This window comes from Rhinolophus sinicus, chromosome 14 (genome assembly GCF_057876585.1).
Source record: "Rhinolophus sinicus isolate RSI-liver-muscle chromosome 14, RSI-T2T, whole genome shotgun sequence".
NCBI classification, from domain to species: Eukaryota; Metazoa; Chordata; class Mammalia; order Chiroptera; family Rhinolophidae; genus Rhinolophus; species Rhinolophus sinicus.
In genome coordinates this window covers 100754279-100781638 of record NC_142514.1, presented here as the reverse complement: position 1 = coordinate 100781638, position 27360 = coordinate 100754279, and the positions used below count along the sequence as shown (strand labels likewise).

Below are 27360 nucleotides of genomic sequence, written 5' to 3'. Positions count from 1 at the left end.
GTTCATTTTCCGGAGACTTCTCATTTTCTTTCAGAGCTGCCTTGTTACCTTGGTTATTCATGGTAATTAATGAATTATTATTTTTCTTCCTAGACATCTACAGGAGTGGATTCTGCAACATGTTGATAGGAAGAAGTATTTAGTTTGCTTTCCAGTAGGTGTTGGTGGAGTATTTTATTTTCTCTCCCACTGCAGCCTTTTATTCTCTCATGCTGTAGTGTTATATTTTGTCTTGCACTATTCCAGCTTCTCATACGATGTGGGGTTCCCTAGAAGGTGGGCTTCTCCTCTGTTAGCAGGTTGCCTGGGTCTTGGCACTGCCACCATGGGGGGATGTGGAGAGCTTCTGAGTCTCAAGCTCTTCCAGCACCAGATTCAGAGCCTGTATGTTTCAGTGGCTCTGTTTACCCCTACCAGGATCTGCCAAGATAAGTGGGGGCAGGGACAGGGTGGGTTGTGAGAGGTGGCCCAGAGCAATGGCGGCGACCACCAGCACAGCCGTCTTGCACCCAGTGTTCCTTCCTCTTAGCCAAACTATCTGCGCTGCAAGTTTGGGGCTGCATGGTTGCAGCCCTCAGAGCTGTAAATATTCTGTTCTTTTGGTGAGACACTGCTACCGTTCTGCTTCTAGCACTGGGGGGATAGGAATGGGGCGAGCTCTGGGAGGGTGGGGAGGAGGCGGGTAAGCTCCATGCCTAAGGCTTCCATCTTCTGCTCGGCAGTGAGGGCTTAAATCTCCGTTCTCACCCTTCTTCCTCAGTCTTTGCTCCGAGGTCTCTTCCATGAACGTTGGGTTTAGCCGTGTCATATGCTGATCCCTCAAGGCGGGACTGTGGGCCATAAGAGGAGCCCTAGCAGTCCGAGTTCTTCTCTCTCCCATGATTATGATAGCTTCGAAATCCAGCAAGCCCACAGCTTGTGGCCTGGCCTGCACATGGCCCACATCTCCGCACTTCCCCCCCACCCCCAGTTTGCCCACCTTCAGATTATTTCAGTTGCGTGTCTTTTGAGCTTGCCTGTCTGCTGCACAGGGAGTCCTTTGTGGAATTACAGCTGTTCAATTTGTTGTTAATTCCAGGGGAGATTTCAAGATCACCTCACCCGCCATTTCTATGACGTCACCTTATTGAGAATTTTAATTTATTTTTTATTTGGATGAGATATATGATGATTTTTTTAAAAAAAGATTTTATTGGGTAAGGAGAACAGGACTTTATTGGGGAACAGTGTGTACTTCCAGGACTTTTTTTTTCCAAGTCAAGTTGTTGTCCTTCCAGTCTTAGTTGTGGAGGGCGCAGCTTAGCTCCAGGTCCAGTTGCTGTTACTAGTTGCAGGGGGTGCAGCCCACCATCCCTTGCAGGAGTCGAAGAATCGAACTGGCAACCTTGTTGTTGAGAGGATGCGCTCCAACCAACAGCCATTTGGGAGGCAGCTGAGCTCAAGGTGCTGTGTTCAATCTTAGTTGCAGGGGCGGAGCCCACCATCCCACGAGGAATTGAACTGGCAACCTTGTGGTTGAGAGCCCACTGGCCCATGTGGGAATAGAACCGGCAGCCTTCGGAGTTAGGAGCATGGAGCTCTAACCGCCTGAGCCACTGGGCCGGCCCTATATGATGAGTTTTAAAACCCAGAATAGTGGGGTGGCCGGATGGCTCAGTTGGTTGGAGTGTGAGCTCTGAACAAAAGGGATGCCAGTTTGATTCCCACATGAGCCAGTGAGCTGTGCCCTCCACAACTAGATTGAAGACAGTGGGCTGCCACTGAGCTTCCGGAGGTGCGGCCAGATGGCTCAATTGGTTGGGGCACGAGTTCTAACAACAAGGTTGCTAGTTCAATTCCTGCATGGGATGGTGGGCTGGGCCCCCTGCAACTGAAGGTTGAAAATGGCTACTAGACTTGGAGCTGACCTGCGCCCTCATAGCTAGATTAAGGGACAGCTAGTTGGAGCTGATGGGCTGTGGAGAAACACACTGTCCCCAATGTTCCCCAATAAAAGTTTTTTTAAAAAAAGATCCCGAGTAGTTTATGCAAAGCAGGAAATAACATATGTTGCTTTTCCAACATTTCCTTTCTCTTACGAGTTGAGTGGTTATAGCAGTGCACAAGTTCTTACACTTATTTGTTGGATTCTCTTACCTCTCATCATAAAATAGTAAATTTTTCATGTTAGTTTATGCTCAGAGTTAGTAGGCCTGATGAATTTAAGATTCAAAGCCTCAAGATATATTATTGTAAATTATTTTTTCTTATTTACCATACAACTTGTATTTGAATGGAGGGAATAGGAGTGGACCTAGTGGATGCAACAGTCTTTCTGCCCTTTTATTTGCATCTTCTCTATGATGTTAGGGCAAAAACAGCTTCTGAAGCCTTTCTTTGAACAAAGATAACAATATCATAGAGTACAGTCGACCCTTGAACAGCACAGGGTTAGGGATGCCTGTCCCCCACCCATGCAATCGAACATCCATGTGTGACTTTGACTCCCTAAAAACTGAACTGCTAGTAGCCTGCTGTTGACCAGAAGCCTTATTGATAACATAAACAATTGATTAGCACATATTTTGTGTGTTATGTGTATTATATTCTGTATTCTTACAATAAAGTAAGCTAGAGGAAAAAATGTTAATAAAATCACAGGGAAGAAAGTACGTTTACCATACTGTACATATTTATTGAAAAAAAAAATCTGTGTATAAGTGGACCCATACAGTTCAAGCACTTGTTAAGGTTTCAGCTGTATTTAATATTGTCAACAGCATGTTCTTTCTTCTTAGTTTTGTATATCTTAGAATGATATTGGCCAGAAAACATACTTGAAGAGGGTTTTTATAAATGTATTTTAATGTTCATATATTAACACACTTGGTGAATTCAGTGCATTTAAGATAATAATGATTTTATATCTTTATTTAATTATTGTACTTCTGATTATTTGTAGGCGAAACCTAACCAAACTGTCCCTGATCTTCAGTCACATGCTGGCAGAACTAAAAGGAATCTTCCCAAATGGACTCTTTCAAGGAGACACATTTCGGATTACTAAAGCAGATGCTGCAGAATTTTGGAGGAAAGCTTTTGGGGAAAAGTAAGTCTCAAAATAATGAATCTGAACAATGAAGCTTATATTGTGGTTTTTAATTAATGAAATATTTAAAATGTGAGAAAACAGAAAAATAATGATTACGTATGTACTTACTTCCCAGCTTTGGTAAATATTAACATTTTTGACCCTTCCCCGCTCCTTTTTTTTTTTTTAAGAAATAAACCTTTGCAGATTCAGTTGAAACCCATGCTCTTTGAATACTCTTCTCTTCCTCTCTCTGTGCATTACGTTAGTTGACATTCGCATTTGAAATTATTTGCTACTGTAAACAGTGCTGTTGGGAACAAAATTGTATTTGTGCTCATATACAAGAGTTTCTCCAGAGTTACATACCTAGGAATGGAATTGTTGAGTCAGAGGGTTTCACATTTTCTGCTTTGCCAAATACTGCCTAGTTGTTTTCCAAAGTGGTTGTACCAGTTTATATTCCTATAAGTCGTGTACACAAATTCCACAAGTTCCACAATTTGGCTGGCACTGGTAATATGAATTGGTATGGTATTTTGCTTTATGTTCCTGATGATAAGGGAGATTGAGCATTTTTTCACATTTATGACTAGTCAGGATTCTTATTCTGACTTGCCTGTTCCTCTTCCTGTCTTCTCCATTTTTTTATTAAGTTGTTTGTCTTTTTCCTGTAGTAAGATAATGATTCTTTGTTACATTACAAATATCTTCTCCTAGTTTGTCTTTCCACTTTATTGTATTGTGTTCCGAAATACAGAAGTTTTAAATTATTTAGACAGATTTATGAGTCAAGCTTATGTTTTTAAGTATTAATTTAAATGTTCTTATATATCTGAAATTTTGGATCAAAGGACTGAAAAGGTAAAAAGCAATAAAATTTTTCAGTGAAATATACAGATTCTAATCTGTCTCTTTAAATGCCTTCTTTATTTAAAAAAAAGTTTACATATAAAATACAGAATAATTAGCATATTTTTAAAACCTAGTTGAAGAGGATGGGAATAAGTTTAACTTTGTACCTTTAATTTAATAACTACATTAGTAAAGAGTTCAAAATACCACTTCATCTCTTATTTTCAAGCAGATGAATACATTAGCTTTTCAAAGGTTTAATTTGTTTTAAAGATTTACAAAAGAGAAATCTCTTGTTAGCCTTATCTGGGGTTTAGTCACTCTTATGTTAAATAATATCTTTTTCATCTCTGTCAGAACTCTGTTCTTTCTGTACCTTAAACCTATTTCCTTCTGTCTAGTCCTTGCTTGGTATTGTGGGTTCCTCAAAGAACTCAGAATGTTTTACATAGTTTTAAAATGTTAGTTGAAACCCAAGTGTTGAATTAGTGAAGGTCTGGCCACAGATTACATTTATTATATAAAAAGAATAATCTCATCTCTCTTTGTATGCTTCTAATAGAACAAATGCCTGAAGAAAGATAAGATGGGAAATTAAGTTGTGACATTCTGCCAAAGAATATTGGAAAAAGACTTCTCTATTATTAATTTACTCATTAGAAAGTTAAGAAATATATCGTTTACTCCCTTTCTCCAATTCAAAATACAGCTCAGTTTCTTTAAGAGAATTGAAATTGATATTGAGAGCTTACTGTGGCTCTCTTTTCCTTGATTATAACAACACCCAGAATTATCTGTTACCTCACTCTGTGCTTATTCAACCCCGCTTCCTATCTCTGCCCCCCTCTTCCCCCCTACAGGACAATAGTCCCTTGGAAGAGCTTCCGACAGGCCCTTCATGAAGTACATCCCATCAGTTCTGGGCTGGAAGCCATGGCTCTGAAATCCACTATTGATCTGACCTGCAATGATTATATTTCAGTTTTTGAATTTGACATCTTTACTCGACTCTTTCAGGTAGGATACTAAAAAGTTGGTTAAAATAGTTATTGCTGCTTTTCTGAAGAGGAAGCTTTTAAAAAGATAACATTTGGGATCTTGCCTATTATAAAAGTATTTTTGTTAATTCTAGAAACTATAAGGAAAAAAATAAAACTACTCCGTATTTCATATCTATATATAGATATAGATACAGAGATAGATATACACACATATATAGTATTTTTTGGTAGAAATAATAATTTGCAATCTGCTTTATTCCCCTCACATTTATAATCTTTTTTTGTTATTAAATATTCTTCTTTTGCATCATTTTAATGGTTGTAGAATGTCCAGAAAATGACCTACAATCATGCACCACTTAACGGTGGGGATTCATTCTGAGAAATGTGTCGTTAGGCAATTTCGTCCTTCTGTGAACATTGTAGCATGCACTTGCATATACCTAGATGACATAACCTGCTACGTGGTATAGCCTGTTGCTTCTAGGCTACAAGCCTGTATAGCACGTTACTACACTGAATACTGTAGGCAGTTGTGATACAGTGGTAAGTATTTGTGTATCTAAACAAAGGAAAAGTACAGGAAAAATATGGTATAAAAGAATGAAAAATGGTATGCCTATATGGGACACTTACCATGAATGGAGCTTGCAGTACAGGAAGTTGCTCTGGGTGAGTCAGTGAGTGAGTGGTGAGTGAATGTGAAGACCTAGGACATTACTGCGCACTGCTGTAAACTTTATATAGGCACTGTACACTTAGGCTACACTAAATTTATAAAACAACATGAGACTAAATCAAGCACAAGAAAAAATGATGCATTCAAGAGACACAGTAAATAGGAGATGTATGAGTCTGCTTCCGGCATAACACAGCATAGTTTTACAGCAAACTTTTCTTTCCTAAGTAAAAAGAGTACACTCTACAATAATGATAAAAAGTATAGTATGGTAAATACATATACCCGTAACGTAGTTACTCATTATCATTATAAAGTATAACGTACTGTACATAGTTGTATGTGTTATATATACTTTTATATGACTTACAGCACAATAAGTTTGTTTACACCAACATTGCATGAGTAATGTTTTGACATGATGGCTGTAATATCACTAGGTGATAGGACTTTTTTTAGTTCCATTGTAATAATATGGGACCACCGTGGTATATGTCATTGACCGAAACATCATTATACAGTGTGTGACTGTAATATGATATATTTAATCAGTTCTCTGTTATTGAGTTGTGTATGTTTCCAGCTTTTCTTCTATTGTATTGAAATTCTTGACTGTAATATTGAGATATATTTATTGATGCTTCAAAAAGAACTCATTTTTTTTCTTTTTCTAAGGAAAAGAAAAAAATATAATGTGTGTATATTCCAACTTGCACAAACTTTTATTTGGAACTTTGTAGTTGCACATGTAATTCCTGCCCTATTTCTGTTTTTGTTTGTTTGTTGTTGTTTAACCTCACTATTGTTAGTTGGAACTGCTTTAAAATTTCTTGAATTTAATTTTGTTAATTTTTCCCTATAAGGATACATTCATTTCTTCTTAGCTTTTCAAAGTTCTTATCTCCCAAACATGTATGTCTTCCCTCAAAGTGACCATATAATTGAAAATTTGTGACAATAAATGGAGAACTTATAATTAAGAATTGAGGTTGTTTTTCCTTTTGTTCTTCATTGCTCTGAGGCTGGTTTTATATCTTGAGCCAAATGGTTTGACTGATCTCTTGTTTCCTTAGCCCTGGTCCTCTTTGCTCAGGAACTGGAATAGTCTTGCTGTAACTCATCCTGGTTACATGGCTTTCCTGACGTATGATGAAGTAAAAGCTCGGCTCCAGAAATTCATTCACAAACCTGGCAGGTCAGTGCCATGAATCAAAGAGATTTGTTCTCCTGAATTTTATTCTTTTGTGACCTTTGTTAGAATAGAGGAAATGTGATCTTTTATTAGTTCCCCAGTGGCCATGTTTCTGCAGTAGGATTGATGCCTGTTTATCAGAGGAATTGACTCATTCAGATCCTATGATTTGATAAATGCTTTCAAGTCCCTTAAGAATTGGGCTTATGTGTCTTGCTTTTTGGTGTGGAGTCATTGAAGAATTTATTATTGATGGTCCTTCTGATTTTTGTCTGTCTTGCATTCTACGCTAATATGAATATATGTATTAAAAATTTTGTTTATCTCTGTTCTCAGTTATATTTTCCGGCTGAGCTGTACGCGTCTGGGTCAGTGGGCTATTGGGTATGTCACGGCTGATGGGAACATTCTCCAGACAATCCCTCACAATAAACCTCTCTTCCAAGCACTGATTGATGGCTTCAGGGAAGGCTTGTGAGTACCTACTGTTACCATCTGCTTGAGTCCAAGAACTTAGGGGCTATAAAACTTCATTTATGACTTTATTTCAGGGTTCTTCTACAGAGTATGAGTCAGGAAACATATTAACAGGTTATATTGTTTTGATCTTCAAGTTCTGTAGGACATCTGTGTTTATTTAAAAGGGATTCTGTGGTTGAAGTTACTTTTTTCTAGTGCTTCAGTTATTACCATGGGTAATCATTATCTTTCTCCTTTTCCAACTGTTAACTTATTTTCAAGTCTATATTAGATTTAAAATTATACCAATTAGAAAATGTTGCCGGTTATTTAACTGGCCAACATTAGTGTTTAGATGTTTGCTCCTTATGATGTCCTTCATCCTAACTTCAATTTGGTTCAATAGCATTTCTTCAGGCTTTGGACTTTTGTAATCTATGCTAATGTTTATGACTAGGTTCTTATTTATTCCAGAATTACTATTCCTTTGGGAATTCAAATTGATTATCATTTGGTAAGCATTAAAAGTACTAACAGTTGACTAGGTATCAGAAAACGACTTGTGTTTTAAGGTGATTATGAAAATCCTTTTCCATTACGTATCATTTTCTACGGTAGCCCTGGAGCTGAAAGGGTGCTTGCTGAAATATCAGAGCAGTTTGATGCTGGAGCTTCCTGGTGATCTCAGTGGCTTAATTTGCTTCTTGCTACGTTTCTTTTAAATTGGTGTCTTTCAGTATTAAATCTATAAACTGGGGTATTTCAGGTCTTTGGTCAAAAGCAAATGCAGTTTAAGAATTTATGCTTTGTGGCCCTCCATAGGTTAAAATAAGGGTTGGCAAACTGGCCCATAGGCTAGTTGTTTTGATACAGCCTGTGTCTGAGATAGTTCTTCCTTTTTGTTACAAAAACAAAACAAAACAACCAAAGAAGAATATGTGACACAGACTTATGTAGCTTACAAAACCTGAAATATTCACTCTTAGACCCTTTACAGGAAAAGTTTGTCAACCCCTTGATTAAAAGATAGAATCTGTGGCATGGTGCCCTGGAAAAAAGAATATCAGTGTTTGGAGAATATCTTCTTGGAACTGTTCTGTGTTACTTATTTTTTAAAGATTATTTATTGGTAAGATTTATCTTTGCCCTTTTGTAGATTTGCCCTTTTACGATGAGGGAATGCCCAGATATTATTTGTCTATGTTAGCAAACAGTAATAAATTGGCTTCTATAAAATCCCAAGGTTGGTTACTCTTTTTACAGCTATTTGTTTCCTGATGGACGGAATCAGAATCCTGACCTGACAGGCTTATGTGAGCCAACTCCTCAAGACCACATCAAAGTGACCCAGGTGAGTTTTGTTTTATACCATAACCATATCACAAGCTTTTGTACATACTTAATAGAACTGACAGTAGAATTGTATGAAGTAATTGGAACACTTAAACGTTAAATCATTGACTAGATTAGTGAATTTATGTGTGTGTGGTTTCTCTTTAAACCACGTAGTTTAACATAGGACTAAGATTTGGTGATTTCTGTTTTATGGGAGAACATTGACCACTATTGTGAAACTTTTATTTTTTTAACTTTTATTTATTTTAAGTGTGTTTTTCCAGGACCCATCAGTTCCAAGTTAAGTAATTGTTTCAATCTAGTTGTGGAGGACGCAGCTCACAGTGGCCCCTGTGGGGATCGAACCGGCAATCTTGTTGTTAAGAGCACCGCGCTATAACCAATTGAGCTAACTGGCTGTCCCTGTTGTGAAACTTTTATATAAGCAAAATTTATATAGAAAGTACCAGTCTTTAATTTTTCGGTTTTTAGCATTTATGGTTGTCGTCATTCATTCGTTCAACAAATATCTGAAATAGGCTGAGTAACCTCTTAATTTTTTTTTAAATCAAAGGAACAATATGAGTTATACTGTGAGATGGGCTCCACATTCCAACTGTGTAAAATATGTGCTGAAAATGATAAGGATGTAAAGATTGAGCCCTGTGGACACCTCATGTGCACATCGTGTCTTACATCCTGGCAGGTATGGATGCTAATCATGCATTTTCTCAGCTGTGTAATACTAATCACTCTGAAGAACTGGGGATTATACATGTCCTTTACAGATAAAAAGAATGGCCTAGTTTGCGGGGTATGTTTTAAATTTTTGATTTTTTTTTTCCATCTTGAGGAAATGTATTTTCTGATGGATGAATATTTTAAGTACTTTCAGGTGTGTCTGTTACCATCTTCGGTTTCCTCTGCAGGAATCAGAAGGCCAGGGTTGTCCTTTCTGCCGATGTGAAATTAAAGGTACTGAGCCCATTGTGGTAGATCCATTTGATCCGAGAGGAAGTGGCAGTCTATTGAGGCAAGGAGCAGAGGGATCTCCTTCCCCAAATTATGATGATGATGACGATGAACGAGCTGATGATTCTCTCTTCATGATGAAGGAATTAGCTGGTGCCAAGGTAAGACTGTAATTTAAGAGATTTTGGCAAAGTCCATTATGAGTTGTGTTCTAGAGCTATAGAGCTCTTAATGACGTCCAAACTACAAGGAGTAATTAGCTATTAGTATAAATAATAGCTAATATTTATTGAGCATTTACTATATGAGAGATACCATACTAAGCTCTTTTCTTATTTTAACCCATATAACCCTATGAATAGGTTCTATTATTACTCTCATTTAACAGATGAAGAAACTGAGACACAGAGAGGTTAAGGAATTTGCTGAAGATCACACAGCTAGTAAGTTGAACCAATCAGAATCTGTGGCCAGGCATTCCACCTTCAAGGCCCATGCTCTTACTGTCTATATCCTAAAACTGGGCTTTACTCTTATAGCTTGGAAAAAATGAAAGGGAATAAAAGAATTGGACCCTGTTTTGCTACTGAGACTAGAATATGTTGTTCTTATGTTTTTTCTAATGGAGTCTGGGCATTAGAAAGTTAGGTTTGGTGGGGAGAAAGGAGACACTCTTAATAATCAAATAAATGACAACAAAAGTGATTGGAGGGTCATAGGAAGTACCGTGTAGAAACTAAACAAACTAGAAAGGCCCTAGTAAAAATAAGAGAGATAAAGGCTAAGAAAGGATGTGATCAAATTCTGCTACATCATATAGGGTAAAATAGGGATTTATTCTCTAAATCTTAAAAGTAAGGCAGTCCATGAAGATTTTAGTAAATATAGGACAAGCAAAAGGTTCTAATTTGCTGCAGATTCTCTAGTTTAGAATCTTATAAATTCATGGGGTACCTTTCCTTGGTATAAATGAAGCTTTCTTTTATATCAGCACCTGCCTGGCACATACCGTGTTTCCCCGAAAATAAGACCTAGTCAGGCCGTCAGTTCTAATGCGTCTTTTGGAGCAAAAATTAATATAAGACCCGGTCTTATTTAAATATAAGACTGGGTATAACATAACATAATATAATATAATACTGGGTCTTATATTAATTTTTGCTCCAAAAGATACATTAGAGCTGATGGTCTGGTTTCTGGTTAGGTCTTATTTTCAGGAAAACACGGTAGTAGGTGCTCAATAAACATTGAAAGAATGAATTTTATCTCTTAAATGATTATATCCAGTGTATCTCCTCCTTTGTGTCCTCAATGTCACTGCCTTATTTCAGGCTCGCATCATCATCTGTTCTCTCTGCTACCAGAGTCACTGATCTACAAAACAAACCTGACCACCTCATTCCTTTGCCTCACACTCTTTGATGACTCTCTTTACTTAAGAGGTTAAATCCACTCTCCTTTCCAGGCACTTTGCACTGATAATCCTTTCTGCTTTATCATTTGTGGTCAAGCAAGGCTGAACCACTAAAAGCTTTTCTATGCTTTTGTCTTGGTAGTTTCTATGTAATTTAGCTGTTTTCATTTCCTAGGAAACCTTTCTAGACTGCACCCTGCTTTCCCCACCCCCAACTCGTATGTATTTACACACATATAATCTAGGTTTGGCCAGGTGTTTCTGAGATGCTGTGAATATGTCTGCTGTAGAATTTATCTCTTTGTAATAATTTATTAAATGTATTTCCTATTATATTTTAAGTTCTACCGTGTTCCCCTGAAAATAAGACCTAGCCGGACAGTCAGCTCTAATGTGTCTTTTAGAGCAAAAATTAATATAAGACCTGGTCTTATTTTACTATAATAAAGACCGGGTAATATAATATAAATATTATAAATATCATTATATAATATATAATATATATAACACTGGGTCTTATTTTACTGTAAGACCAGGTTTTTTATTAATTTTTACTCCAAAAGACTCATTAAAGCTGATTGTCCAACTAGGTCGTATTTTTGGGGAAACACGGTAGAAGGAAAGACCCATGTTTCATTTGTAATCGGCTACTCAAAATTGAGCATATAACAATTACTTTGAATGTTTGGCTGGGAACTGAAAACACTTCAAAGCAGGAATTGATCAATTTATCTATGCTATATCAGTAATGGATAGTTGAAGAAACCTGAACCATTTGGTACATTTTTGTTTTTTGAAGTTGACAGTAGTCTTGGGCTTTTTAAATAGGTTCTTTGGTTCCTTTTTAAGAGATTTGTTTGATCTCTATAGCAGTTTTATGTTTTTGTATAGATTGCTCTCTGTTTACTCGTGAAAACTTACTGGTAACTCCTGGAATATTAAGGAAGCTGAATAATAAGATAAAGAGTGATGCTTCATATATGTATTTATTTGAAATTTAAATACCCCTTTTTCTTCATGAATTTTTATAGTTAGTAATAATACTCATTGTGGGGAAACAGGCACTTACATTCAGTGGGTACAAATTAGTTCAACCTTTTTGGAGGACAATTTGAAATCTATCAAAATATATAACATTCACAGTTTGAATTATTAGCAGTACCATTTCTAGGAATTTATTGTAAAGAAATACTCAGACAAGTGCATAAAGCTATAGATGTACTTATTCTTACTGCATTATTTGTAATAATAAGAAATTAGAAACAACCTACATGTCCACATGTGTTAATATTTGGTTGCTGCCACAAAAAATTACTACAAATTTAGCAGCTTAAAACAACATATGAGGTCTGACAATTAAGTTCACGAACTCATCGTAGGAAAAGTGCTACATGCCTCATTGCTAAATATCATTATGGTCACCTTCGAAGTACTCCCCTTGGGAAGCTGTGCGCCAACGCCAGTGCCTAGTCCATCCTTCAAAGCAATTTTGGAACTTTTTCTGGAATGGCCATCAGAGCTGTCATCCTGAATGTCATCAAAATGTCTTCCTTTCAATTTTTCCTTTATCATCAGGTAATGAAAGAAGTCATTGGGGGCCAGATCGGGTAAGTAAGAAGGGTGTTCTAATAGAGTTGTTTGTTTACTGGCTAAAAACTCCCTCACAGACAGTGCCGTGTGAGCTGGTGCATTGTCGTGATGCAAGAGCCATGAACTGTTGGCAAAAAGTTCAGATTTCATATAACTTTTTCATGCAGCCTTTTCAGCACTTCCAAATAGTAAACTTGGTTAACTGTTTGTCCAGTTGGTACAAATTCATAATGAATAATCCCTCTGATATCAAAAAAGGTTAGCAGCATCATTTGACTCTTGATTTGGGCTCACGGAACTTTTTTGGTCGTGGAGAATTGTCTGACTTCCATTGTGCACTTTGACGCTTTGTTTCAGGGTTGTAGAGGTACACCCATGTTTCATCACCAGTGATAACATGGTCCAAAACATTGTCTTGCCTCTCCGAAAGGTCTTGGCAAACTTCGACTCTCCTTTGCTTTTGTTTATCAGTGAGCTCCTTCGGGACCATTTTTGCACACACCTTTCTCATGCCAAGATTTTCAGTTAAGATTTTCCTGTCTATCGATGTTTACTTGGTCTGCTATGCTTCTCACAGTTAGCCGACGATTTTGTCGCACAATTCGATGAATTTTTGCAATGTTTTCATCAGTTCTGCTCTTTACTGGCCGCCTTGACCTCTCTTCATCCGTGACATGTTCTCTCCCTTCAGAAAAGCATTTAATCCATTCATATAGTGCTGTTTTCTTCATGGCATTATCCCCATAAACTTGGACTGACATGTGACTGATATCACTGCCACTCTTGCCAAGTTTAACAAGAAATTTAATGTTTTTCGTTGCTCTAATTCAAGCTCAGACATTCTCATGACGACACACAAAAAACACACAATAATGAACGCCACTCAGCAAGACCACCACACGTCGACACGATCACAGCTGTGAGACACTTATATACCAAGGTTATGAAAGCTTACCGAGCTGTTTGTACAGTGCTGCCAATGTAAGAGTACGGTGGCAAATTCACGAACTTAATGGTCAAACCTCATATTCTCCTATAATTCTGTAGGTCAGAATTCCAACACATGTCCCATCAGGCTAAAATCAGGGTATCATTAGGCTGGTATTCCTTTCTGGAGGCCCTAGAGGAGGATCTATTTCCTTGCTCATTTGGGTTTGGCAGAATTTCGTTCCTTGCCAGGATTAAGATCCTTGTTTCCTTGCTGATTCTCAGCTGACAGTATTCCCAGCTTCAAGGGGCCAACCTCATTCTTTGGCTCCAGGACTCCTTTAATTTGACCTCTCGGAGGTTCTCTGGTTTTCAGGACTCATGTGATTAGATTGGGCCCACCCCCGATAATCCAGGATAATTCCCCTATCTCAAGATCATACACATCCTTAATCACATTAGCAAAATTCCTTTTGCTAGATAGGGCAATACATTCACAGATTCTGGGGGGGCAGGGAATGATTATTCTTATTACAGTCCATATAATGGAATGCTCTGCAGAATGAGTTCAGTTTACATATACATAAGTAGAAAGCTATCTAATGTATATCAAGTTTAAGAAACAACTGTATACTATGTATAGTATAACCTTATTTCTGTAAAAAAATTTTGGTTGTAAAAAAACTTTTTTAACATGCATAGGGGAAAAAATTGGAAGACTCCACAGCAAATTACTATTATTTCTGATGATACAAGTTCAGAGGGCTTTAATTTTATAGAATATTTGAATTGTATTTTGCACATGTTACTTTTACAAAGCTTTTATTGTGCTATGTAAGTAGCTCTGTGTTGAATGCTATATGGAATAAGAAACCTAAGACAAAGGCCCACAAGAAGCTAGTAGTTTTATTTGGGAAGAGAATATGTATGCAGGTGAAACACTAACACAAGGCAGACAGTATATATTGTTCTCAGTTGTTCGGTACACACTCTTAAGTCCTATAGGACTTTAGAGGAAAGAAGGAAATAAACACTTTTTTCCAAAGCTGATAAATGTGAATGATATTAAATTTACTCACTTAAATTAAAGTGATAAATATACACTGTAAAAATTCAAGTAGAGAAAAAATATCTTCATGTATTGTATTGTCACTTTGCTATTTGGGAATTTAGTCCCTTAATGGACATTCATATTGTTTCTATGCTTATACATATTGGTATTATTTTGTATGTCTAACTGTAGGGTAAATTTCTAGCAGTGTAATTTCCAGATAAAAGATTCTTTTATGGAAAAATTTAAACTCTGATAGCGCACAAGGATATAATTAGGGCAGGGGCACATGGACATTTTACAGTGACAGTGGTATTTCACTTCTTAGCTGAATGGTAGGTACTTGGTGGCTGTTTTGTTTTATTCTGTATATCTTATAGTATGTATAAGGTATGAATAAAATATTTGAGTTCAAATATTTAATTTTTGATAGATTTTAAAAAAATGTTTTATTTTTCAATTACACTTGACATAAAAATATTATAGTAGTTTCAGGTGTACACTGTAGTGATTAGACATTTACAAAGTGTGATAAAAATATGGGAATATTTAAATTTAAAAATGTATTACAATAAAAGACACATTGCTATTTATCCCCTTCAAAATACTCCCTTTCGCTTCAAGTACTCTTATCCCATCGTTCTTGCCACTTTCTGAAGCAGTTCTGGAAGTCCTCTTAAGTGTCTTTAGTTGTGCTGTTGTGGCTGCCTCGATGTCCTGAATCAATTTAAAATGTTTATTTTTCATGGTCATTTGACTTTGGGGAAGAGCCAGAAGTCACACGGTGCCAGATCCAGTGAATAAAATGGATGAGGACACACCTTAATGTTTTGATTTGATAGAAATTGCCGTACCAGAAGCAATGTGTGACATGGAGCGTTGTCATGATGGAGGATGAAACGAAGACACTCATGAAAGAAGACTTCCAGAACTGCTTCAGAAAGTGGCAAGAATGATGGGATAAGTGTGTTTGAAGTGAGGGGGAGTATTTTAAAGGGCAACGTGTCTGTTACTGTAATACATTTTTAAAATTTAAACAATTTAAAAAAAAAAGATTTTATTGGGGAAGGGGAACAGGACTTTATTGGGGAACAGTGTGTACTTCCAGGCCTTTTTTCCAAGTCAAGTTGTTGTCCTTTCAGTCTTAGTTGTGGAGGGCGCAGCTCAGCTCCAGGTCCAGTTGCCGTTTTCTAGTTGCAGGGGGCACAGTCCACCATCCCTTGCGGGAGTCGAACCGGCAATTTTGTGGTTGAGAGGATGCGCTCCAACCAACTGAGCCATCCGGGAGCTCAGCGGCAGCTCAGCTCAAGGTGCCATGTTCAATCTTAGTTGCAGGGGGCGCTGCCCACCATCCCTTGCGGGAGTCGAGGAATTGAACTGGCAACCTTGTGGTTGAGAGCCCTTGCTCCAACCAACTGAGCCATCTGGGAGGCAGCTCAGCTCAAGATGCCGTGTTCAATCTTAGTTTCAAGGGGCGGATCCCACCATCCCTTGCGGGACTCGAGGCGTTGAACTGGCAACCTTGTGGTTGAGAGCCCACTGGCCCATGTGGGAATCGAACCGGCAGCCTTTGGAGTTAGGGGCATGGAGTTCTAACCACCTGAGCCACCGGGCCGGCCCCTAAACAAATATTTTTTGATCGCACCTGTATATAACTTATAAAATAATCACCCTGATAAATCTAGTACCCATCTGACACCATACAGTTATTACAGTATTATTGACTGTATTCCCTATGCTGTACTTTACATCCCCATTACTATTTTGTAACTACCAATTTGTACCTCTTAATCCCTTCCTCCATTTACAACGGGCAACCATCAAAATATTCTCTGTATCTATGAGTTTGTTTCTGTTTTGTTTATTTTGTTTTTTAGATTCTACATATAAGTGAAATAATATGGAATTTGTCTTTCTCTGACTTATTTTACTCACCGTAATACCTTCTAGGTCCATCCATGTTATTGCAGATGGCAAGATTTCATTCTTTTTTATGGCTGAGTAATGCTCCGTTGTATATATGTACCACTTCTTTATCCATTCATCTGTTGATGGACACTTACATTGCCTCCATATCTTGGCTATTGTAAATAATGCTGCAATGAACATATGGATGCATATATGCCTTTGAAGTAGTGTTTTGGGTTTCTTTGGATAAATACCCAGAAGAGGGATTACTGGGTTCTTCTTTGTGTCTTCTTTGCCTTTGTTTTAAAGTCTGATTTGTCTGATATAAGTATTGCTACGCCAGATTTTTGTTTATTTGTTTCCATTTTTATGAAGTATCCTTTTTAATCCCTTTACTTTTGGTCTGTGTGTGTCTTTTGATCTGAAGTGAATCTCTTATACGCAGCATATGTGAGAGTCTTATTTTCTTTTTTTTTCCCCCCTTCTCCCACCCCCCACCCCCACTCCAGTTCAAGCCATTGTTTCTCAATCTAGTTGTGTAGGACACAACTCTCCCTGGCTCATGCTGGTATTATGGGCCTTGTGCTCCCCCTGGCTGAGGCAGTTGGTCGACCTGTCGCCAGTCGTCGGTTGGCTGCTCATGGCAGCTCTCGCCTGCTGGCTGCTCACAATGGCTGCTGGCTGCTCACAATGGCTGCCAGCTACTCACGCTAGACACCGGCCACTCATGTTGGTCACTGGCAGCACATGGTAGCCCACGGCAGCAGACAGCAGCCTGTGGCAGCTCACAGCAGCTCACACCGACCTCTAGCTGCTCACAGCAGCCTGCTCCAGGGAGAGCTGTTGTTCACAATCTTAGCTGTAGAGGGCGCAGCTCACTGGCCCATGTGGGAATTGAACCAGCAACCCTGTTGTTAAGAGCTCGCGCTCTAACCAACTGAGTCATCTGGCCACCCCTTGATTCTTTAATATTAGCTATCTGTTCACTTCAGGTATTGTAGGAAAAGATTTAGGTGTCTTATTATCTCCCTCCTTCCTACTCCATATCTTCCCACTATATTTATCTGAACATTTTTTTGGCTAAATCCAAACATATATTCAGTGTTTAAATGATTTTGCTCCCTAGTGTGCCAAGTAATATAATAACTATAATATAATTACTTTTGCTTTTCCTGGGATAATCACTTTATTTTTATTTCCTTAGTTTTCAGTTTGTACCTGTCACTACCAAGTCCTACCATATTGTCAAACATCCTCTCAATGTAATTATTTATGAAGTAAATTCTATTAATACAGAATAATAAACATTATTATGGGGTGCTGCATTCCCCATCACCCTGAAGTCTCCCCTTGCCATCATCACGGGACTTCATTACCTCCCCTGTGTGTTGGAGTGCCTATTTCTTGGCTCTCATGTTTTCCTTCTTTCACTTGACTTCCTTATTTGGTGGAATATGTCCTCAGAATAGCTTTCTGTGAAAAGGTGAGAGGTGTAATTTTTTGAGATGTTTGATACCTTAACATGCCTTTAAATCAACCCTCAAAATCTGGCTAGTTATAGAATTCTAGGTTGAAAATAATTCAACTCAAAATTGTTATGGCTTCAATTCACTTGACTTCTACTTTCTGGTGTAATTTTGCTCTTTGGTGCCCTCTTTCCTTCCGTCCCCAGAAACTTATAGGATATTTTCCTTATCCTTGATTCCCTGAAAATTTAAGGATGTGGGTTTTTTTTAAAACTTTATTTATTTTTAAGGAGGGCGCAGCTCACAGTGGCCTATGTGGAGATCAAACCTGCAACCTTGGTGTTGTCAGCACCATGCTCTAACCAACTGAACTAACCGGCCACCCCCAAGGATGTGTTTTGTTTGTTTATTTGTTATGGGTTTCTTTTCCTTCATTGGGCTAGCTATGCAGTGAACCCCTTATATGTGGATATTTATATTCCTTAAGTCTTGGAAATGTCTTACATAATTTTTTCTCCATTTGTCTTTTCTTCCTTTTCTGGAACTTTATTATATGTTAAGGTAAAAGAACATTGCAGGGATTGGTTGTGATATGGTGGCATGAATTAAGGAATATGATTAGCTTAATCTTCTGCACTTTAGGAATGAAAAAGATGGATGCTGGGAAGGATCAAACTAGGCAGATAGGGCCTTTCAATTGGGAAACAACTTGAACAAAGGCAGAGAGTCGGGAATTGCAGAGTAGAGAGTTGTGGGAAGGTGAGAGTTACTGATGGATGGGTTTTGAGCTAGTGAGTATTTAAGGATGGCTTAGCTGGTAATGGTGAGCAAAAGGATTTGGTGAGATATAAACTAGAAATTGGGAGACACCTGAAGGTGGTTTTAATAAATCAGGTACAAGGTTGGTAAGTCGAATGAAAAGAAAGTTACAGATATGAGATTCTTTTATGGAAAAATTAACAGGATACAGTGACTGACTAGAAATTGATGATGAAGTGAGAATTAGCTTGATTAATAACTTTTCACTTCCTTAACCCTTGAGGTGTTTAGCTGCTTATATGGTGTTGGTCATGTTCCATTGACATAGAGCCCATTTTCTTGCATGAATAAAAGCAAGTACCATGTTTCCCCGAAAATAAGACCTAGCCAGACAATCAGCTCTAATGTGTCTTTTGGAGCAAAAATTAATATAAGACCCGGTATGATATTATATTATACCTGGTATTATGTTATACCTGGTATTATACCCAGTCTTATAGTAAAATACGAAGTATCATTTTGTATGAATTACTGTATATCTCTTGACAGCTCCTTGTACAAGCTTATCAACTATTCATCACCCGCTATAGGCAGGGAAATGGAAAAGGTTATATACATGTATTGTTTTTTCTTTTTGGTACCTCATTTTTTAGAACATAAGTTGACCAAAAATATTAATCCCTTTTAATAACTGAATTAAAATAACATTTCTTCAGCAGGACTCAGTGTGTTTTTTAGTGATGTTGTTGATCGTTTTCCTCTTAGAAATCTCTTTTCTTTCTTTTTATCATAACACACAGAGAATTTGTTATCTTTGATCTTTTCATTCTTCTGCCCCTTAAACATTATTTTCCCAGGTGCTTTGTTGAAAGGTTAATGTCTGCCCCTTTCTTTTATATGGGTTTCTGTTCTTAATATTGAAAAGATTTTTTTCTTTCTTTGAAGATGAGGAGGTAGAAAATTGTAATTTTTGAAAAAAATCATAAGCTAGGAAGCTTTTTGTAGCACAGCCATTTCTAGATAAAATTGCCTGTAGCTTGCATCTGCTTGGTATTTCTGTGATTGAGACTGCCCTCTTATGGTGACATGAAAATAATTCAGGAAGTAATACCCCAGGCCAAACTCTGACCCACTGATAGTTACATAGTCAGTGTTCATCTAGTACTCGCTATCTACAAATTTAGGAGTCGAAAGATGCCACCCCCCCCAAACAAGAATAACCTATTAGGAAATTTTCTTTGTGTTAGGTGGAACGGCCTCCTTCTCCATTCTCTATGGCCCCACAAGCTTCCCTTCCCCCAGTGCCACCACGACTTGACCTTCAACGAGTATCTATTCCTTCAAGTGCTTCTGGTCTTGGAACTGCTTCAAAGGTAAAGCATTATCCATTTCTACAGTTTTCTGATTCTTTGTTGTGGATTAGTAGTTTCTGATTGATTTGCTTCCATCACACACCCGCAGGCCGCTTCTGGCTCCCTTCATAAGGACAAACCGTTACCAATACCTCCCACACTTCGAGATCTTCCGCCGCCACCCCCTCCAGACCGGCCTTATTCTGTTGGAGTGGAAACCCGGCCTCAGAGACGCCCCTTGCCTTGTACACCAGGCGACTGCCCATCCAGAGACAAACTGCCCCCTGTCCCCTCTAGCCGCCTTGGGGAATCATGGCTGCCTCGGTCAATCCCCAAAGTACCAGTAGTTGCCCCAAACCATAGTGACCCCTGGACAGGGAGAGAATTAACCAACCGGCACTCACTTCCATTTTCATTACCCTCACAAATGGAACCCAGAACAGATGTGCCTAGGCTCGGAAGCACATTCAGTCTGGATACCTCCATGGTGAGTCCTGATTTTGAAATTATATGGCCTGTTAACAGATATTTGTGGGTAGCATTTAATAGGTCATTTCTACCCTCAAGAGAAGTGTGTGTGTGTGTATGTGTGTGTTTGAACTCAAGAAGTGTGTGTGTGTGTGTGTGTGTGTGTGTGTGTATGTGTGTGTGTATTTGTTTTTTTAAGAAGTATATATTTTAACAGCAGGTAAGTCATGTTTGTAAATACTATGTGTACACACGCACCATGGGTACTATAAATAAAAAACACTTAAGTTTTAGAGAAAGAGATTATTTCCAGATAGAGCAAACATGAGGGCTTTATGGAAAGAGTGGCATCTGAATTTGAAGTATTCTTTCCAAAGTGGATATAATTATTAAGATCAATCAGTGCTACAATGACAGAAATACTTGAGCTGTACTGTGGAATGGAAAGTAGTTTAATTTGAGTGAAGCAGAAATTTTGTGTATCAAAGTAGGAAAAGGGGCTAGAAAGTGCATTAGTACTAGATTAGAGGGCCTTGACTACCCCTTCCCAAAAGAATTTGAATTTTTTTGGTAGGAAACGAGCATTTGATGGTTTTAAATTAGTAGAGTGACAGACATGACCAAAACGATGATTTAAAGAGATGAATCTTTAAAGAGATATGTAACTGTGTTAAGAAGGTCCTTTTTCAACACTTTTCTTTCCAGAATATGAATAGCAGCCCAGTAGGTCCAGAGTGTGAGCACCCCAAAATCAAACCTTCTGCATCTGCCAATGCCATTTATTCTCTGGCTGCCAGGTAAGTTTACTAAAGCTGTATTTCATACAGTGGAGTTGGTACTTTTAAACAGCTTACTTACAGAAAATTGAGAAAACCCAGAGGAATATAAAGAAGAAAATAAAAATTGATCTGTATTTGCACCATGTAAAAAGTAACCTATTTTATGTTTTTGACTATTTCTTGCCATTCCTTTCTCTATGTACATGGATCAGTCTTGCTGGGGCTCATCATTTTTATCGATCTTTTCAAAGAAGCAATTTTGGTTTTGTTGGTTTTTTTAAGAGAATTCTTTTCTTAATTCTTACAATTTTAAATTTTAATTCTTAATTCTTAGGTACCTGCTTTTTTTGTGGTAAAATATATGACAAAATTTATCATCGTACCCATTTATAAGTGTACAGTTTATTAAATACATTCACATTGTGCAACCTTTACCACCATCCATCTCCTTAACTCTTCATTTTGTAAAACTCTATGCCTGTTAAACAACAACTCCCTATTTTCGCCTCCCCCTGCCAACCACCATTATTCTTCCTGTCTTTGTGATTTTTGACTACTCTAAATACCTCATGTAAGTAGGATCATATAGTATTTGTCTTTTTGTGACTGGCTTATTTCACTTAGCATATTGTCCTCACGATTCGTCATGTAGTATACTGCAGAACCTCGTTCCCTTTAAAAGCCAAATAATATTTCATTGTATGTGCATTCCACATTTTGCTTATCCATTCATCAGTTGATGGACACTTAGGTTGCTTCCATATTTTAGCTATTGTAAATGCTGCTGCTATGAACATGGGTGAACAATATCTCTTTGAGACCCGACTTTCAGTTATTTTGGGCATATACTCAGAAGTTGAATTGCTGGGTATTACGGTAATTTTATTTTTAATTTTTTTGAGGCACCACCATACTGTACTCACAGCAGCTGCACCATTTTACATCCCCACCAATAGTACACAAGGGTTCCAGTTTCTTTAGATTATTCACCAACTTGTTATTTTCTGGTTTCCTTTTTTGATAGTAGCCATCCTAATGAGTGTGAGATAGTATCTGATTGTAATTTCTGGTTGCTTTCCCCTGATGATTAGTGATGTTGAGCATCTTTTCATGCTCATTGGTCAATTATATATCTTTGGAGAAATGTCTATTTAAAGCCTTTGCCCTTTTTTTTAAATTTTTTTTTTCTCTTGTATTATTGGGCAACAGTGTGTTTCTCCAGGGCCCATCAGCTCCAAGTCGTTGTCCTTCAATCCAGTTGTGGAGGGCGCAGCTCACTGGTCCATGTGGGAATCGAACCGTCGTTGGTGTTATGAGCGCTGCGCTCTAACCACTGAGGCAACCAGCTGCTTCTGCTGGGAGATTTTTGATTACTGATTCAATCTTTTTTTTTTTTTTTCCCCAAATTTATTGGGGTGACAATTGTTAGTAAAATTACATAGATTTCAGGTGTACAATTCTGTATTACATCATCTATAAATCCCATTGTGTGTTCACCACCCAGAGTCAGTTCTCCTTCCATCACCATATATTTGATCCCCCTTACCCTCATCTCCCACCCCCCACCCCCCTTACCCTCTGGTAACCACTAAACTATTGTCTGTGTCTATGAGTTTCTGTTTCTCATTTGTTTGTCTTGTTCTTTTGTTGTTTTTGGTTTATATACCACATATCAGTGAAATCATATGGTTCTCTACTTTTTCTGTCTGACTTATTTCGCTTAGCATCATATTCTCAAGATCCAGCCATGTTGTTAAAAATGTTCCTATATCATCTTTTCTTACTGCTGAATAGTATTCCATTGTGTATATATACCACAACTTCTTCATCCATTCATCTATCGAAGGACATTTTGGTTGTTTCCATGTCTTGGCCACCATAAACAAAGCTGCAATGAACATTGGAGCACACGTGTCTTTATGTATAAATGTTTTCAGATTTTTGGGGTAGATACCCAGGAGAGGGATTGTTGGGTCATATGGTAATTCTATTCGTAATTTTTTGAGGAACCTCCACACTGCCTTCCATAGCGGCTGCACCAGTCTGCATTCCCACCAACAGTGTATGAGGGTTCCTTTTTCTCCACAGCCTCTCCAACATTTGTTATTATTTCTCTTGTTGATGATGGCCATTCTGACTGGGGTGAGGTGATATCTCATTGTGGTTTTTATTTGCGTTTCTCTGATGATTAGTGATGTTGAGCATTTTTTCATATGTCTATTTGCCATTTGTGTGTCCTCTTTGGAGAAATGTCTCTTCAGGTCCTCTGCCCATTTTTCAATTGGGTTGTTTGTTTTTTTGTTGTTGAGTTTCATGAGTTCCTTGTATATTTTGGATATTAGCCCCTTAGCGGAGACACTGTTTGCAAAAATCTTCTCCCATTCAGTTGGTGGCCTCTTTATTTTGTCGATGGTTTCTTTTGCTGTGCAGAAGCTTGATTCAATCTTCTTACTAGTTATAGGTCTATTCAGATTTTCTATTTCTTTGTGAGGTAGTCTCTTGGTAAGTTTTGTGTTTGTAGGAATTTGTCCACTTCATCAAGGTTATCTAATTTTTTGGCTTATAATTGTTCACAGTACTCTTTTTTTCCCCCCTAAATTATTTCTTTTTTTCAGTTGCAGTTGACTTCAGTGTTCTACATTAGTTTCAGGTGTATGGCATACTGGTTAGACATTTATATAATTGATGCAGTGGTCTCCCCCTATAATTAGTAACCCCCGGCACTATATATAGTTGTTGCAACATTATTGACTATATTCTCTGTGCTATACTCTTGTGACTATTTCTTAACTACCAATTTGTGTTTCTTCACTTGATCTTAGCCAAAAGGCTGAGAAGCGATACCAATTTGTATTTCTTAATCCCCTCACCTTTTTCACCCAGCTCCCCAACCCCTCTTCCCTCTGGCAACTGTCAATTTGTTCTCTATATCTATGAGTCTGTTTCTATTTTGTTTGTTCATTTATTTTCTTCTTTATATTCCACATATAAGTGAGATCATGTGGTATTTGTCTTTCTTAGGCTGACTCATTTCACTTAGCGTAATACCCTCTAGGTCGATTCATGTCGCAAATGGAAGATTTCATTATTTTTTATGGCTGACATAGTACTCTTTTATAATTCTTTTTGTTTCTGTATAATTGGTAGTAATGTCCCCACTTTCTGATTTTAGTAATTTGAACCTTCTTTTTTCTTAGTCCATTTAGAGAAAGTTTGTAAGTTTTGTTGAACTTTTTGAAGAACCAACTTTTGGTTTCATTGATTTTTTTTTTTTCTCTGTTGTTTTTTATTCTATTTCTTGTATCTCTGCTCTAATCTTTATTATTTCCTTCCTTCTGCTAGCTTTGGTTTTTCTTCTAGTGCCTTAAGTTGTAGTTAGGTTGTTAAATTGAGATCTTTCCTGTTTTTTAATATAAGCATTTATAGCTATAAATTTCCTCCTTAGCACTACTTTTGCTGCATCTCATAAGTTTTGGTATGTTGTGTTTTTGTTTTCATTTGTCTTCTAAGTATTTTCTGATTTCCCTTGTAATGTCTTCTTGATCAATTGCTTGTTTAAAAGTGTATTGTTTAATTTCCACAATTTTGTGAGTTTCCAGTTTTATTTTTGTTACTGATTTCTAATTTCATCCCGCTGTGGTCAGAGAAGATACGTTGTATGATATCTGTCTTTTAAAATCTATTGAGACTTAAATTGTGGGCTAACATATTGTCCATCTGGAAAATGTCCCATGTACACTTGAGAAGAATGATCTAAGATCAGTGTGTTAGCACAGTCAGTTTCTGGTGAGGAATCTTACTGGCTTGCAGGCTTGCATAGCCTTCTTGTTATGGCCTTTCCTTGATACACACACGTGTAGTGGAGAGGTATAGAGAGCAATAGCAAGCTCTCTGGGATCTCTTCTTATCAGAACACCAATCCTGTTGAATCAGTGTCCCACCCTCATGACCTCATCCAATCTTAATTACTTCCTCAGAGGCCCTATCTCCAAATACAGTTCACACTGGGGATTAGGGCTTTAGCATATGAATTTTGGGAGGACACAAACATTTGGTCCATAACAGATGCTTTAGCTGCATTCCACACATTTTGATATGTCATAGTTTCATTATTGTTCACTGCAAAATGCATGCCTTTGCTATTTGTGATTTCTTCTTTGATTGATCAGTTATTTACATATTGCCTGATTTTTAAACATTGGAAGATTTTCTAGTTATCCTTTTAGTACTGCTTTCTAGCTGCATTCTAGTGTGGTCAGAAACCATACTCTGTTATTTTAACTTATGACATTTGTTGAGACCTTCTTGATTGACTAGTTTATAGTAACTTCCAGTAATATCTACAACTTTCATAAGAATGTGTATGCTGTGGTTGTTGGGCATAGCGTTTTATGTATGTCAATGAGATCAAGTTTGTTAATGGTGTTTAAATGTTCTATCCCTCCTGATATTTTTAACCTATCATGTACTAAGAGGAGTGTGTTAAATTCTTCCTCTATAACTGGGTCTCTCTTCTTTCATTTTAGTCTGTCCATTTGTATTGTATATGTATTTAGCCTATGTAATTAGGGTACATAGAAATTTAGAATTATTAATACTAAATAATAATGATTTTTATTATCTAGTTTACTCTCTAGTTCTACTTTTTGCCTCCCTTAAGTCTGATTGTCTTATATTAAAATGGCTACATCAGCACTCTTTCAGTTAGTGTTTGCATAATCTTTTATCATTTTTTTACTTTCAATTTTTCTGTGTTCTTATATTTAAGATATGTTTCTCGTAAGCATTATATACTATTCCCCCTTAAATCCAGTGTACCATTCTTTGTTTTACAGTAATTAAAATGTTTGTTCCTACTCTTTCCGCCCACTTTTCTTAAAGTATATTTATTATACCATTTCGCCCCTTCTGTTATTCTTTTAATAGTTATCCTGGGGATTCCGTTGTGCATCCTTGACTCATTAGAATCTACCTTGAATCAGTGCCTTTTTACACTTCCTGGACATTTAAATTTCCCACATATTTATCCTATAGTACTCCTCATTTCTTACTGCTTTGCTGTACTTCCATCTGGAATCTTTTTCCTTCTGTCCAAGAACTTAAGAGAGACAGAGACAGAGTGTGTGGGAGTGGGTTGGTGTGTGTGTCAGTGGATTCCAGATTTTGTTTAATGGAAAGTGTCTTCTGTTTGACAGAAAATATCTTTTATTTTAGTTTCAGTTTTTAAAAAAAGATATTTTCACTGCTCACCTTGGTGTATTCTCCAGTGCCTTCTTTCTTTTGTATTTTATCCTGCTTTTACAGCTAGCTGTTCTAGACAGATGGTTAGATGATACTTGCTACTTGGCCATGACTGTAGACATGTAAATTGTATATATGTTTTAGATCTAGATAGAGTTTTATATTTTCTCCTTTTTTAAACTTAGCATTATATATTTTGGACATTTCTCCCTATCATTTAAAAAGTTATTCAGAATCCTTTCTTCCCCCCCTGGGATGGACAACAAGGTCGGGAAGGGGAGAGAAAGAGAGGGTCAAAATCCTTACTTTTAATGATTACATATTATTATATAATGTGACTATAACATCACGTATTTATAATCATTCTCCTGTTGTTGGATATTTATTTTGTTTAAAAGCGCTTACTGTAATAAATTTTTTTGCTTCTGTGAACATCTTTATACATAACCAGAGATTCAGCCAAAGTAGAATTACTATGATGAAAGAATGTGAATTTTGTAAAATATGTATTGCCAAAATGCTTAATCAGAAGGAGGTGCGATTTTGCATTTTTATTAACATCAACAAAAAGAATTATAATTTAAAAATCCCCCCCTCTTCTTCCACCTCCCCCCCCCACTGTGGTTCAAGCCATTGGCTCTCAGTGTAGTTGTGTAGGACACAGCTCTCTGGCCCATGCTGGTATTATGAGCCTTGCACTCCCCTGGCTGAGGCAGTCAGTCGCGGTCGTGGGTCAGCCACTCACAGCAGCTCTCAGCAGCTCTCGCCGGCTGCTGGCCACTCATACTGGCCGACTGCCGCTCATGGCGGCACACAGCAGCCTGTGGCAGCCCACAGCTTCC

General features: G+C 37.6%; 1 protein-coding gene across 2 annotated transcripts in view; it reads left to right on the top strand.

Moving 5' to 3' along the window:
- CBL (Cbl proto-oncogene) overlaps positions 1-27360 on the top strand; it is an 87402-nt gene that overhangs the window by 46773 nt on the left and 13269 nt on the right. For both annotated transcript variants that reach the window (XM_019716331.3, XM_074335333.2), the window contains 10 exons: positions 2942-3088; positions 4786-4942; positions 6679-6800; positions 7134-7271; positions 8520-8607; positions 9166-9297; positions 9521-9724; positions 19926-20051; positions 20140-20517; positions 21204-21295. In XM_019716331.3, the coding sequence (XP_019571890.2) occupies positions 2942-3088; positions 4786-4942; positions 6679-6800; positions 7134-7271; positions 8520-8607; positions 9166-9297; positions 9521-9724; positions 19926-20051; positions 20140-20517; positions 21204-21295 (1584 nt within the window). The remainder of the gene's footprint in view (positions 1-2941; positions 3089-4785; positions 4943-6678; positions 6801-7133; positions 7272-8519; positions 8608-9165; positions 9298-9520; positions 9725-19925; positions 20052-20139; positions 20518-21203; positions 21296-27360) is intronic.